The following is a 16,264-nucleotide window of genomic DNA, read 5'->3' on the forward strand; positions in this document are numbered from 1 at the left end:
ATCTCCACCACACCTAACCCTATTTGGACCTGCCTATCTACTGTGTATGGACAGGGTGCGTGCTCGTGTGAACTCAGGGATGGAGTCTGTGAATAAAAGCAGATCCATTTATCATTAAAGCTAAAAGCCAGACTGTGTTATTGTGAGGCAATAAAGTCAACTTTTTTAAAAACGAGTTTGATTTTCAAGAAATTTTGCAAAAATTCCTGCACCCGAGGAGGACAGACCAAGGGCGGTCTGACAGGATGTGGAAGCGAGGCAGGCTAAGCTAACTGGCTAGCCCATGCAGACTGGCAGTTCCGACAGTCGTCCTGGCGTCCGCGCTCTTGGACAGTGAATTTTTTTTTTGTTGATATGTTGCATATATGTGTTTTTGTAGTTTTTTTTTTTTTTTGTAGTTTGGATGTGTTTTTTGTCCTTGTGTTGCGCTGCTGTGGGCTGGGGGAAACGATATTTCGTTTCATTTCATGTGCACAGAATGGAATGAAAAATAAATATTCCTGATTCCTGACATATGTTCTTGTGGGTGTCTGGGTGGCGTGGCGGTCTATTCCGTTCCCTACCAACACGGGGATCTCCGGTTCAAATCCCCGTGTTACCTCCGGCTTGATCGGGCATCCCTACAGACACAATATACCGTGTCTGCTGGTGGGAAGCCGGATGTGGATATGTGTCCTGATTGCTGCACTAGCACCCCCTCTGGTCGGCGGGGCACCTGTTCAGGGGAGAGTGGGAACTGGGGGCGGGGGGTAGCGTGATCCTCCCACGCACCACGTCCCCCCCGGTGAAAGTCCTCACTGTCAGGTGAAAAAAAAAAGCGGATGGCGACTCCACATGTATCGGAGGAGGCATGTGGTAGTCTGCAGACCTCCCGGGATTGGCAGAGGGGGTGGAGCAGCGACCGGGATGGCTCAGAGAGCAGGGTGATTGGCCAGGTACAATTGGGGAGAAAAAGGGGGAAACACGCCCCCCCCCAAAAAAAAGAAAAAAATGTTCTTGTCCTCTATTGTAACTCTTTTTGGATGAAAGTATTAAATGAGCAAATGTAAATCTTTTGGATGAACAAGTGATGAGAGCACTCTCTCTCTCTCTCTCTCTCTCTCTCTCTCTCTCTCACACACACACACCCCTCTCAGACATACATGTACACACAACACATAATAAAGACTGTATGGCACATGTAAACACACACCGTATGTTGTCACATGCTACAAGGCAAGTAAAACGCTGACTAGTGTGGTATTGTAGCAGCACCACCACAAAGGATCATGAGAGAACTTGAAGACTTGTTGTAGATTAAAAGGATCTGTGGCAATCACTGGGGCAGGAGACGAAAGTTATTACAACACACAACACACACACAGGCACACACACACACAACACACACACACACACACAGAGGAGAATAGTCATCTTTGATCACATTGGCATACTTGAGCACAAACACACACACATCTAAACAGGCTGGGGCAGAACTGAACAGTACTGCCAGTGTGTTTAAAAAGCAAAGTGGAAATGCACTTCACTTCAATTTATTTCCCTCTCCCTGGCAATAACCCCTCCATCCCCACAGGAGTAATTATAATTTAAATTTTCAAGAGTCAGGGCTGGGCCGCCGACTTAATTCATTATTACCAACTCTGTCAGACTCTGCCTGTTTCCAGCGATATCATTGTCCAAAAGCTCTCTAAAGGAGATGAGAGGAGTGAGACTGTGAAAGTAAGAAGAGAGGGGGAAAGAGGGAGAAAGAGCAGGCCAGCGAGAGAGAGAGGCAACTCTCAACTTGACTGCATGGTTTTTCTATAGATGCACCTGCTTGTTGTGATTATTGCAGAAGAACCAAAGGGAGAGAAGGAAAAAGTGAGAAAAGAGGGAAAATAGAAGGAGAGAGGGGAATGTGTGGTGAAAGAGTCCTACCGCAGTGAAAGATCGACTATTACTTGCATCACGATTTCTTCACATCTATATATTTGTGTGTCTGGTAGAGGCCCAGAGCCTGAACCATGAAGACAATACCATGACAGTTTCTTTTAATCAAGGCCTGCCACCTCCCACCCATCCTCCACTTCAACCCTGAGGGGACACTTGGGGTCCAGCCTCTCTCCTTACCTCCCAAAGGCACAGTAGAGAGAGAGAGAGAGAGAGAGAGAGAGAGAGAGAGAGAGAGAGAGAGAGAGAGAGAGAGAGAGAGAGAGAGAGAGAGAGAGAGAGAGAGAGAGAGAGGGTGAGAAAGGAGAGAGAGCGAGAGAAAGAGAGAGAGGGAGGGAGGAAGGGAGGAAGGGAGAAAGAGAGAGAGGGAGAGAGGGAGGGAGGAAGGGAGAAAAGAGAGAGAGGGAGGGAGGGAGAAAAGAAAGAGAGGAAGAGAGTGAGAGAGAAAGAGACAGACAGAGAGAGAGAGTGAAAGAGAGAGGGGGAACAAGAAAGAGACAGTGAGAGAAAGAGGGGGTGAAAGAGAGAGCGAGAGAGAGATACATACATGGGAGGGCAAGGACCAACCAACCCCCACTTTTAAGTAGGGTTTGGGGGAACAGTGTGTGTGTGTGTGTCTGCCTGCGTGTGTGTGTGTGTGTGTGTGTGTGGCAGAATGGGAGGGAAGTGTAGTATGGAGGCATGGAGGCAAAACGATGAGGAGAGGAAGCACAGGGAATTTGCTTTCGTCGAGTGAGTCCACACCCTATTTCTGTGACTGGCGGCTCGTCAGTGTGACATGCTCTCCATGTGGGGGGACATTAATGTCACACACAATACAAAATGACACACGCCCACAAATGTACAGATATGCAAATGAATGACATTAGCACATTTCGCAAACAAACGCACACGCGCACAGTTACTTTATATATGACAAGATAATTGTAAAACGCACTACTTCTAACAGCTTACTGCTAAAATCCTAACAGCTTTGTCTTCTGCCGTTACAAATTTCATTATAATTCATATTCCGAATTTCCATCAGAAGTCTGTCTTTGTCCTGAATCTCATCCTTATCAATGTCTACTCTCATTTCATCATCCTGTCACACTGAACTCCATCCTTTTTTCTTGCCCTCCATCCACATGCACACCTCTCAGCATTGAAGAGTGCAGTTGTATAGTGACCATGAGTGTGTGTGTGTGTGTGTGTGTGTGTGTGTGTGTGTGTGTGTGTGTGTGTGTGTGTGTGTCTCAGTGTGGAGGTGGGCTGTGGACTGACCACTCGAGAAGAGGTCATTGTGTCCTCTCTCCCTCTTCCCCATCCATCTCCCTGCCACCCCGGGCCCATTAAGAGCCATTAGTGTGCGTGTACCTTTGCCATCAAAATGCATAAATCTCTCTCAACATCTTTTTCTCTGTCTGTCTCTCTCTCCGGTTCTTTCTCTCTCTCCATCCTCCTGAGCGGCACAGTAATTAGTGACGAGGAAGCAGTCCCACTGAACAATGGCGTATCACAGACAGCCGCCACTGACATGGTGCGTGGCGCTTTGCCCTTCACATGCCTCCCACTTCGCCTTAATTAATGAAACATCTGCAAGGACAGTGACGGACAGTCACACAAACATTCACACACAGAGAAGGCAGTCACAATACACCATGCGGGAGAGAGGGAAGAACACTAGAACGGGTGAGACTTTAATGAGGCCTGCACTGGCAGCGGACCTTCACACTCGGGTGTTTATTATTGCTTTTCTTCAATGGCGGCAAGATTGGGGGGGGGGTGCACAGTGGCCTCAGTGTGACCATACAAGGTGTGTGTGTGTGTGTGTGTGTGTGTGTGTGTGTGTACGTGTGTTGTGTGTGAAGGTACGCAGAAGAGAGGTCCTGGGATTTAAACTGGTAACTTCTTCATACAGACCAACGCTTGTGTTGGTGTGCACGTGCACGCATTTTTTGGTGCATATCCATTCAAGTGCACGCCTATTAAGATATCTCCACCCTTCCATCCCCCCACCCTGAAACCACCTTATAGGTACGTCTGTTTTATTGAGGAATAAGTCGGGTCTAGTCACAGAGGGCTGGAAACCAAGTGAAACGGTTCAATTTTAAACCTTACCCTTTTTTCTTCCTCCACTGCTGAGGTATCTGCTCCTAAACCTGGATGCAGGGAGGTATCTGCTCCTAAACCTGGATGCTGGGGAGGTGTCTGCTCCTAAATCTGGATGCTGGGGAGGTGTCTGCTCCTAAACCTGGATGCTGGCACAATGACAGCGAGGCAACTCTAATGCCCTGCCAACCCTCGCCTCTTAAAGCATTCAGGAGCTGGCTGATGGGGGTTGCTCAAGGCTCTGTTTGAAAGATTGTGCGTGTGTGAGTCTGTGTGCATGTGTTGAACAGTAGTTTATACAGGCTTCTTACTTGACAGCTGATTTCCAATATTCAATAACAGTTAGCCCAACACACACGCACGCACGCGCGCACACACACACACACACACACACACACACACACACACACACACACACACAGCGTGAGGCAGTTAGTGGGCTCTGAAGTGCGTTGTGAAGCATTTGAGGTGATAATCGCTTTTATCGGTGGTCTCCGATAAGGCACATCTTTGTTAAAACTCCCGGACTGAAAGATGTGGCACATTCTGGGGGAACCGAATATGCTAATGAGAAAAGGCCATTCAAGTCTTCAGGCCGACCTCACTTGTAGCCCTCCATCTGCACCCCACCCCACCAGCCTCTATATCTTGGTACATCCATCCGAAGATTGCTGCCAATGGGAGGGCCACAGTGACAGCAGACAAAGAGCAGAGGCTGCCGACAGAGCGAGAGAGAGCGAGAGAGACAGAGTGAGAGAGAGACAGTGAGAGAGAGACAGAGAAGAGATGGGGAGCAGGAAAGAGAGAAGGAGGTAGGAGGAGAGGGAGGCAAGGAAGGAAAATGTTTAGCCTTCAGCAGAGCAGAAAAGCGGGGTCTAGTGAAAGAGGTGAAATAGCTTTTTCTTTTCATTTTGCACGCCTACCCTTCCCAGCACGACCCTCACCCTGTACTTCTCGCCCCCTATTACACACACATATTCAAACGCACACGCACACAAACGCAGACGCATACACACTCCCCGCACTCGTTTTGTGATTGTGGGGGGAGAGGCGTGGCGTGTGCGTGTCTCGGTCCTAGAGCTCCCCCCGCTGACAATGGCCGGCCACTGCAGCGCGGAAAGGGCGCCGTCGAAACTCCCACAGCTAACCAATGAGGCACCGCCATGAGTATGTGGGTCATCATAGCACCTATGTTCTGCCTGTGGATCACTATCTGCTAACTTTTGCACACACACACACACACACACACACACACACACACACACACACACACACACACACACACACACACACACACACACACTTTTACTCGGGTCACTTTTGGGGACATTACTCCATGGCCCTTAATGCTAACATTAACCATCACAACTACAGACCTAACATTAACCCTTACCCTAACCTAACCACTGACCACAAAATCAGCTTTTTCCCCAATCGGGGACACGGCTTTTGTCCCCAGTTGGACAAGCTGTCCCCAATTAACTGGTCTTTTGTCTGAAATGTGTCCCTGAAAGTAGGCTAAGTCAGAATACACAGGTAAACCCATCTATTCACATATGCACGCCAGCTGGAATTTAATGTTAAACTCAAATCAGAGCAAAAAATAAGTTTGGTCAGGTTCAACTGAGCACGTTTCAAACTAACCCGATTGTTACACACGCCGCTTTGTGTGTGTGCGTGCTCACACACACTAAAGCACAGAGTATAAAGAGCAAAAACCTCACCAGATGGAAAAGAAACATTTAGAAAAATATCAAGGAAGTGAGTAAAATAGCTTACAGTAATAGCATTATTTCACGAGAAGTGATGAACATATCTATTATTTCTATCAAACTCCATTCACAAATTGTAAAAACCTCCCATAACACTGAATCATTACACTAAAGGACATTATGTTGATGTGCAGAGAGGTGTCCCCTGAAGAGCCTGTCAGTGAATGAAATGCCCTGCGTGTGTGTGTGTGTGTGTGTGTGTGTGTGTGTGTGTGTGTGTGTGTGTGTGTGTGTGTGTGTGTGTGTGTGTGTGTGTGTGTGTGTGTATGTGTGTCTCTGTCTGTCTGTCTGTCTTTGTGCTAAGAGTGACAGGGAGTGAAGGGTTAACTAGGATAAGACAAAGGGACAGACTGAAGGCTTTGTGTTGATTGAAGGGCCTCGGGAACAGAAGGGGGCTTAGGGTTCCCTCAGAGATCTACCACAGGCCTTGTTGGGATCACACACACACTCACACACTCACACACACACACACACACACACACACACACACACACACACACACCCAACAGCAACTATCTAACAAGCTCAGGCATTCAAAAATGAGCCAATAAGAGAGCAAATAGGCAAGCGTGCATTAATCATACACAAATGCATGCAGACCACGGCTGTATACTGGCAGAATTATCCCAGAATCCCGCTGGCCTAAATCGTAGCATACTGGATCGAACAAAACAACTCCGAACATACATCCTATCCCAGACAGAGAAGAGTTATTCCAAATGATTAATCTCAATAGACCAAATAAAAACCCTCGCCGTCTCTTTCCTCTCGTCTTGACCTCACACGCCTCTCTGCGTCTTGCCATCTTCCCCTTCACACACGCTTCTGTTCAATTCTTTTTTTATTTCACACCATTGTTATGGTTCAGTCAGTTGCTAAACCGTGTTCGTCCAGCCTTCTGGCGGCGCTTTTGGAAACGGGCAGAATAAAGGCCATAACGCGCTTGAAGCATTCGACGTGCACGTTTTGAAGCACACCATTGTTTTAAATGGTGGGAACGCACGCCAAAAAGGTTAACTGGCACACCAAACTGCCTCGACGCCCCTTTTCCAAATCTGTCTCGATTTTGGAGAGGGCCCAGCAACCAAATCGCACCTTTTTTTCTCCTTTCTTTTTCTGCCATTTTGTGTGGAAGCCTGCAGCATGCCATAGAAGTGTCAGATAAGGCGTGTCAAATGATGCGTGCCAACTACCCCTTTCAGTGCATCTGGGCAGTAAGCAGTGGCATCGTTTAGCCTGGTTGAATCGCCATTCTCCATTTATTTCTTTTCAACCTGTCCAGTGATTCAGAGGTCCGGTGTTGCGCTCATCAACAGCTTGTCCCAGGCTGGAGAAAGAATCAAGTCTGTCTTTGCAGGCCAGACTACAGTTGAAGAGGTAGCGGTCCCGCCTATCTGTCTGTTGCATGCCTTGTGTCTTGTTTCGAGGCCTTTTTCTTGTTTGCTGGGGTGCTTGCCATGTTTAATTACTGCTCCAACACGGGGATCGCTGGTTCGAATCCCTGTGTGACCTCCGGGCTTGGTCAAGTGTCCCCTACAGGCACAATTGGCCGTGTCTGCGGGTGGGAAGCCGGATGTGGATATGTGTCCAGGTTGCTGCACTAGCGCCTCCTCTGGTCGGTCAGGGCACCTGTTTGGGGGGGAGGGGGAACTGGGGGGAATAGTGTGATCCTCCCACGCGCTACGTCCCCCTGGCGAACTCCTTACTGTCAGATGAAAAGAAGCAGCTGGGGACCCCACATGTATTGGAGGAGGCATGTGGTAGTCTGCAGCCCTCCCCAGATCAGAAGAGGGGGTGGAGCAGAGATCAGGACGGCTCGGAAGACTGGGGTAATTGGCCAGATACAATTGAGGAGAAAAGGGGGGGGGGGATTCCACAAAAAATAACCAAAAACTACTGCTTGCCTTTAAATTGACTACAGTCAGGGTGTCTGGGTAGTGTAGCAGTCTATTCCATTGCATACCAACACGGGGATCGCCGGTTCGAATCCCTGTGTTACCTCCAGCTTGGTCGGACATCCCTACAGACACAACTGGCCGTGTCTGAGTGGGAAGCCAGGTGTGGGTATGTGTCCTGGTCGCTGCATTAGCGCCTCCTCTGGTCAGTCGGGGTGCCTGTTCGAGGGGGATGGGGAACTGGGGGGGAGGAATAGCGTGATCCTCCCACACGTGACGTCTCCCTGGCGAAAACCTCACCATCAGGTGAAAAGAAGCGGCTGGCGACTCCACATGTATGGGAGGAGGTATGTGGTAGTCTGCAGCCCTCCCCGGATCGGCAGAGGGGGTGGAGCAGCGACCGGGATGGCTCGGAAGAGTGGGGTAGTATCCAGGTACAATTGGGGAGAAAAGAGAAAAAGAAAAAAAAACCCCGCAAAATACTAGTTTCTTTAATCTTTACAACTCTTCAGTAACATTTGGCACAAATGGAATAAATCTCTTCAGCAGAATTATCTCGGGCTCCAGTTCTAATGGACAGTTTTACTTTGGCGTTTCGGCTGAAAAGAATAGAATACCCCCCTCAGCAAAAAGCTTTGCATAAGTGGCATTTTTTATCAATATCAATGGGCAATCTTCATAAACTGGCTAAAGTTAACACAACTTGTGTCAAATGAATATGACGTCAGAGCCACAGAATGGGATACTACAGTCACTACAGATTGGTTTGCAAAAATCAAATAATGGAGTGGTAACGCCACCCAGGCGGAATATCAGACAAGGCATCGTTTGGGCAATGGGGAACACCTTTGTGTAATTATACCATGTACGTCCCAAAGCTTAATCACTACTCCTGTCTGCCCTTCCCTCACCGCCACCCCTCCCCTACAGGGAAGTAACTGGGAAGAGAAGAGGAGGAATAGCGCAGAGGACGTCAGGGAAGGTAGAGACCATGGGGATAGTTGTGCTGCTTCTTTATCTGAAATTGAAGTCAGCTGTTGAATAAGCGGTCCAATCTTAACTCCCCCTCCCCCTTTTCTCCCCAATTGTACCTGGCCAATTAACCCACTCTTCTGAGCCGTCCCGTCGCTGCTCCACCCCCTCTGCTGATCCAGGGAGGGCTGCACACTGCCACGTTTCCTCTGATACATGTGGAGTCGCCTGCCGCTTCTTTTCACCTCACAGTGAGGAGTTTCACCAGGGGGACGTAGCACATGGGAGGATCATGCTATTCTCCCCAGTTCCCCCTCCCCCTGAACAGGCGCCCCGACCGACCAGAGGAGGTGCTAGTGCAGCGACCAGTATTGCAGGTTTTCCATTCTGCAATTCAGTTAAATTTATTCACCTGATGGGTCAGTTATTCAAGTCTCCAATCAGGGAGGTGTTAGACCAGGAAAGACAGGTGAGTGTAATTAACTAACTGGAAAAGAATAGAACACCAAAAGTAACGTTGACCCCTGAAGGCCAGGCCGACAGCTGGTTTAATCAATAGATGCTTGATCATTCAACTACTTTCTTTTATTTTCAAATTCGCTTTGAGCAGCTGTGTCCAATAGTGCCTTCAAGTGGGGTCGTGTTCACCATGTTCATGAGAAGAGTGCATATGACGCTTACCAACACGGGAATCGCCGGTTTGAATCCCCGTGTTACCTCTGGCTTGGTCAGCATCCCTACATACACAACTAGCCCTGTCTGCGGGTGGGACGCCAGATGTGGGTATGTGTCCTGGTCACTGCACTAGCGCCTCCTCTGGTCGGTCGGGGCGCCTGTTCAAGGGGAGGGGGAACTGGGGGGAATAGTGCGATCCTCCCACATGCTATGTCCCCCTGATGAAACTCCTAACTGTCAGGTGAAAAGAAGCGGCTGGCGACTCCACATGTATCAGAGGAGGCATGTGGTAGTCTGCAGCCCTCCCCAGTTCAGCAGAGGGGGTAATTGGCCAAGTGCAACTGGAGAGATAAAGGGGGCAGCCAAAAAAAAAGAAAAAGAAAAGAAAAGTGTATATGAGTGACCATTAATTTGGTATTCACACAAATTCAAAATTTTCTGTTACATCCATGTTCATGAGTTGTAACGTGATTGTTTTTTAGCAATGGCAGCACCCATGGATGTTCATCTGGCAGTGGGCAGCAAGTATAATTTATTATCCTCGCTGCTCTCACCACATGGGGTGTTTCTCGCTGTGGGGCCAAGTAGTGGGTGGTGGGATGTCCGCCGTGTCCGTGACCTGCATGTGCAGCTGCGGGGTCCTGTTCCAGTGCCCGTTGGAGGCGCAGGACACCCCTCCATGCCGGAAGCGCTTGGTGGGATGCTGATTGCCCCTGGCTGGTCACCGTGGATGGGTTGCCCTCTGGTACCACGAATGAGCCCCAGGCTGGTCCCGGTGGGATCCACTTGGCTGCTGTCCGGCCGGCTACACTCCTGCATTGGTCTTCCTGTGCCTCACCCTTTTCTCCCAGTTCTGGAACGTATACGCAACACACACGCGAAATGATAGGACTAGTGTTTGTGGGACAGGTGAGGTGTGAGCAATTGGTTGGAGATGAGGCAGGCAATTGACATCTTTCCTGCGATGCTCCTACCCCTGCTTGCACCTTGACAATGTCCTGAAATTTTAATCCCAATCACACGAGCTTAGTACACACACACACACACACACACACACACACACATTCCCACAAACCATACTCTTAACACACTACCAGTACAGGGTTGCTGGGCAGGGGGGTGGGGGGTGGGAGTGGGCCAGGCTTTGTAAACCCGGATGACGCATACCCCCAATCCCAGGTGAATCGCTGTTGTCAGTGCTGGGTGGTGTCCTTCCTGCTGCATTCCCACAGGGCTGTGGTGAGTGCTGTCAGGTGTTTTCCGGGGCCCCTGGTGGCAGCTTGTCATCGTGGGTGTGGGCCGTGGTGTGGGGGGCGGCTGTCAGACTTGCTCCTGCTATGTGATGGGCATGGGTGCAGGGGGTGGTAGGGTGACCGCATGTGTGGCTGTCTGGGGGTGCTGGCGGGGCCCTGTCTGTCCTGGGAGGGAGGGGTCACTGTTGGGTCCACGGGCTGGTTGTATTCGGCTACGGGATGTGTGCTTGGTGCATGCGGCCGGGGGGAGCATCTACTTGGCGGCAGTGCAACAGGCCTTGCCCCTACATTGGGTGTGGGTGGGCATGGGGCTCCCCCTGCCTGCCCACTGGGTGGGCGGTACTGGCAGTGCGTCAATCTGTTAGTCGCGGCGCCTGACTCTGGGCTGGTGGTTTTTGCTTGCCGTCCATGTCTTGGGTCCCACACCTGCGGGTGCGCCCTTGTGCTTGCCAGTTGGCGGTGGGGGTGCGGGCCTGGCTTGTGCCTTTGGGGAGTGGTTTGTGCTCCTCAGGGGAGTGCAGGGCATGTGGGACTGTTGCTCTGCAGGCTCCTGGCCCCCCTGTTGGCTCAGTGTTCATCTGGAGTTGTAGTGCTTTGGGCTCCGGCTGTTCTCTTGGTCATGGGGTGTCTGCACGACTGCAGGTCCTGTGGGTGGTGGCAGAGCCCGTCTGCTGCCCCGGAGGCACTATGATAAATTGCTGATCTCAGAAACTAGAATTTATTGAGACTAATTCCACACACTCACAGGTGGACACGTCACATACACATACACAATGCTAACATCTGCCTCACACACTCCCTGGAACACTCTCTGGATTGCATCCTTCTTAGCCCTTTCTACCCCCCTTTTTTCAGTCTTCTCCTTTATCGCCATAACTGCTAACCTAAACTGAAATTGATAAGCTCGATTTAATTATGTTTTGTCGATTACATGTCAGCGTCTATGTCTGTCTTATCAGATGCATGTTGTCAGTTTTCGTTTCTCAGTCTCCTTTTTTCACTTGTGGTGATTTTCCCCCTGTTGGAGAAAGGATGCTGACTGGTTGTTTAGCTGATCAAACATGCGGAAGAGGGGGACCAGTGGCGGCTATAAATGTATAACAAAAACCCTGTGCTCTCATCCCAAAGATCATCCAAAGGATGGCGTTATTATGAGTCCTTAATAATTGATAAAGATCGCCTTGGCAGGTGAACTCCACTTAGAGAGTAACTCTGTCTGGGACACTCTGATATGCAAATCCCCTGTGTTTCAATGCCAAGCCTGCTGACAGCACAGGTTAAAAAAAAATACTCATAGTCAAATAGTCTTTTTTTAAATAGCTTAATAATAAATCCAGGGGGTGTCCGGGTAGCATAGCGGCCTATTCAGTTGCCTACCAACATGGGGATCTTCGGCTCAAATCCCCGTGTTACCTCCGGCATCCCTACAGACATAATTGGTGGGTGGGTGGGAAGCCGGATGTTGGTATGTGCCCTGGTCACTGCACTAGAGCCTCCTCTGGTCGGTCAGGGCGCCTGTTCAGGGGGGAGGGGGAACTGGGGGGAATAGCGTGATCCTCCCACGCGCTCACTGTCAGGTGAAAAGAAGCGGCTGGCGACTCCATATGCATCGGAGGAGGCATGTAGCCCTCTGCAGCCCTCCCCAGATTGGCAGAGGGGGGTGGTGCAGTGACTGGGACAGCTTGGAAGAGTGGGGTAATTGGCCAGGTACAACTGGGGAGAAAAAGGAGGAAAAATCCCCCTAAAAAATAAAAAATCCATCCATTCATTCATTAACCAGACCGCTTATCCTGCTCTCAGGGTAGTGGGGATGCTGGAGCCTATCCCAGCAGTCATTGGGCGGCAGGTGGAAAGACACCCTAGACAGGCCGCCAGACCATCACAGGGCTAATTAGGGTGGGTGTGTAGGGTGTAAATGTGATCTGGAGTGCGGTGATTTGGTAGAAAGCCAATCTGACTCTTGCTCAAAATAAAATATAAAATATAATGATAACGATAATAATAATAATATATCCAAAGAAAATGTTGACATTCCTGATGTTCTTGTCTTCTCCTCAGTCTTTATACCTTTGCATAACCTGTATGAAGTAAGAGACTAACCCGCTCTTAGTTAGCTGAATTATTAGCCCCCAATGGCTCAACAATGCCTCGCAACAAGGTTCTTAAAACACAAACGTTGTTCTTCACCACTTGAATGGGTTGAAAGTAAGGCTGGCACTTAGGAACTGCAGCTTTGAGCCCTTGTAAGGGAACTTTTACAGACTGCACTCCCCCTGAAAAGGGAACTTAAGTTGATTGAGAGCCAGACTTCTCAAAAATTGATCACACAGTTTAGTGCTCCATGTCCAGATTGGTGTTCTTGAGTGCCCTTCCACCATAGAGTGTGTTAATCTTGTCTCAGTGCCTGCAATGAATAGCTTAGATCCCTCCTCAAGTGTAAAATGTGAATTAATTTTAATGTTGCAGTAATAAGTCTGACGACACGAGAGCTGATTGACTCACCAGGACTTTAGAAGTCAGTCATTTAAGGGCTCAGGCACATATGCTCTCAAAACATGACTACGCCGCCCAATTGCCCCAAAATTCACACGTAAACACACAATCTCAAACCACACTCACACGCACACACACAAATACGCATTGTAATAACCAACTCACATATCTTTGCATGATCTGGCGTCTCTCATGTGGGTCATCTAGCATATTGACTGACAGGTCTGAGATGGACACAGCAGCAGACGCTGTGAGTGTGACCAGGAGCACAAGCATGCCCTCGCCTTCCTCTAGCAGCAGGTCCAGCTTGTGTGTGTGCTCTTTACTAAGTCCTGACAGGTCTACCGTACACCTGAAATACACACAGACAAATACATGGGAATTACATGAAATAGAACTACTGGACAGTGCAGTAGAGAGGTGAAAAAGAGAGTGCAGGCAGGTTGGAGTGGGTGGAGAAGTGTGTCAGGAGTGATTTGCGACAGAAGGGTACCAGCAAGAGTTAAAGGGAAAGTTTACAAGATGGTTGTGAGACCAGCTATGTTATATGGTTTGGAGACAGTGGCACTGACGAAAAGACAGGAGGCGGAGCTGGAGGTGGCAGAGTTGAAGATGCTAAGATTTTCACTGGGAGTAACGAAGAAGGACAGGATTAGGAACGATTATATTAGAGGGACCGCTCAGGTTGGACGGTTTGGAGACAAAGCAAGAGAGGCAAGATTGAGATGGCTTGGACATGTGTGGAGGAGAGATGCTGAGTATATTGGGAGAAGGATGCTGAATATGGAGCTGCCAGGGAAGAGGAGAAGAGGAAGGCCAAAGAGGAGGTTTATGGATGTGGTGAGGGAAGACATGCAGGTGGCTGGTGTGACAGAGGAAGACGCAGAAGACAGGAAGAAATGGAAACGGATGATCCGCTGTGGCGACCCCTAACGGGAGCAGCCGAAAGTACTAGTAGAACTACTGGACAGTATTGCTAATTGTGGTATCGAGAGATCAGAGATGACAGACTGGTTGTCCAAGACAAAATGATGCAAAGGGACAGACACAGACTAATAAACAAAGTGCTGCAGTAACATTCATGCTGATAAGCTGTGTGTGTTGAACATGGAAGGGGCCGGATATTAAGACACAGATGAGACAGAAAAAGAAACTGGGGGAGAGAGAGAGAGAGAGAGCGAGAAAGAGAGAGCCCTGTACTATACCTGCCCATGAAGTCGTCCTTTTTGCCAGCATCTTTGTCCCAAACTGTGATGTCTATGTAGCCTCCCTGCTCCTCATACAAATGGAAGTCAAACTGCTCTCTCCACTGTGGGTTTAATGTCTTGGGTATCATCTGACGCAGGAAGAGAAGGAGACGAGAGAATTGCATGAATACTCTCAGAGAAATACCTGAATCTTGTTTATATTACAGTAAACATACAGGACTACAGATCTGATAAACTATTATGTGAATGACGCATTAGTATACACTACCGTTCAAAAGTTTGGGATCACCCAAACAATTTCGTGTTTTCCATGAAAAGTCACACTTATTCACCACCATATGTTGTGAAATGAATAGAAAATAGAGTCAAGACATTGACAAGGTTAGAAATAATGATTTGTATTTGAAATAAGATTTTTTTTACATCAAACTTTGCTTTCGTCAAAGAATCCTCCATTTGCAGCAATTACAGCATTGCAGACCTTTGGCATTCTAGCTGTTAATTTGTTGAGGTAATCTGGAGAAATTGCACCCCATGCTTCCAGAAGCAGCTCCCACAAGTTGGATTGGTTGGATGGGCACTTCTTTGAGCAGATTGAGTTTCTGGAGCATCACATTTGTGGGGTCAATTAAACGCTCAAAATGGCCAGAAAAAGAGAACTTTCATCTGAAACTCGACAGTCTATTCTTGTTCTTAGAAATGAAGGCTATTCCATGTGAGAAATTGCTAAGAAATTGAAGATTTCCTACACCGGTGTGTACTACTCCCTTCAGAGGACAGCACAAACAGGCTCTAACAGGTACTATTTAATGAAGATGCCAGTTGGGGACCTGTGAGGCGTCTGTTTCTCAAACTAGAGACTCTAATGTACTTATCTTCTTAGTCAGTTGTGCAACGCGGCCTCCCACTTCTTTTTCTACTCTGGTTAGAGCCTGTTTGTGCTGTCCTCTGAAGGGAGTAGTACACACCGGTGTAGGAAATCTTCAATTTCTTAGCAATTTCTCGCATGGAATAGCCTTCATTTCTAAGAACAAGAATAGACTGTCGAGTTTCAGATGAAAGTTCTCTTTTTCTGGCCATTTTGAGCGTTTAATTGACCCCACAAATGTGATGCTCCAGAAACTCAATCTGCTCAAAGAAGTGCCCATCCAACCAATCCAACTTGTGGGAGCTGCTTCTGGAAGCGTGGGGTGCAATTTCTCCAGATTACCTCAACAAATTAACAGCTAGAATGCCAAAGGTCTGCAATGCTGTAATTGCTGCAAATGGAGGATTCTTTGACGAAAGCAAAGTTTGATGTAAAAAAAATCTTATTTCAAATACAAATCATTATTTCTAACCTTGTCAATGTCTTGACTCTATTTTCTATTCATTTCACAACATATGGTGGTGAATAAGTGTGACTTTTCATGGAAAACACAAAATTGTTTGGGTGATCCCAAACTTTTGAACGGTAGTGTATATTTTACAAAATACAGTGTAACGTGCATGGATAAATAGACTCGCTAGCCCTTGGCTAATGGATCGGACCCTTTAGTCGACCGGTTAACGTAGTCACCCGTGGTGTGGGAGACATGGGTTCACGTCCCAGCTGTGGCAGTTCCCAGGCTGCCCCCAGAACTCGCTACGTTGGTGGCGGCGGTGAGATCCGGAAGCATGCAGAGCCTCATGAGTCTCTTCAGATCGCGGGAATAATGAAGCGCGAGGTCGCACTTCCGGGAGAGGGTGACTACTGTAACCTACAAAAAGACTCACTAGCTGATCGTAAGGGAGTCGGCCCCTTTGGTCGAGCGGTTAGCGGTGTCGCCTCAAGGTGCAGTACAACCCTAATTCGAATCCCGCAGTGGGAAGAAAATAGCTCGGTTACATTGGTGGCAGCGGTGGGATTCGAACCCCCATCCTTCGGGAAGCGCGTCCCCGCGCTTCAGCATATCAGCTCCCTCACGCCTCTGGGCACACATGCTTCTGATGGCGTC

General features: G+C 48.6%; 1 protein-coding gene across 1 annotated transcript in view; it reads right to left on the minus strand.

Annotated features, from left to right (window-relative positions):
- Window positions 1–16,264, minus strand: part of mctp1a (multiple C2 domains, transmembrane 1a) — a 272,017-nt gene that overhangs the window by 71,450 nt on the left and 184,303 nt on the right. Inside the window, exons 8-9 of the mRNA XM_056296158.1 lie at window positions 14,286–14,416; window positions 13,246–13,432 (exon numbers count right to left, since the gene is read on the minus strand). Of these exons, the coding sequence (XP_056152133.1) occupies window positions 13,246–13,432; window positions 14,286–14,416 (318 nt within the window). The remainder of the gene's footprint in view (window positions 1–13,245; window positions 13,433–14,285; window positions 14,417–16,264) is intronic.

This window comes from Lampris incognitus, chromosome 1 (assembly GCF_029633865.1).
Source record: "Lampris incognitus isolate fLamInc1 chromosome 1, fLamInc1.hap2, whole genome shotgun sequence".
Classification (NCBI taxonomy): Eukaryota; Metazoa; Chordata; class Actinopteri; order Lampriformes; family Lampridae; genus Lampris; species Lampris incognitus.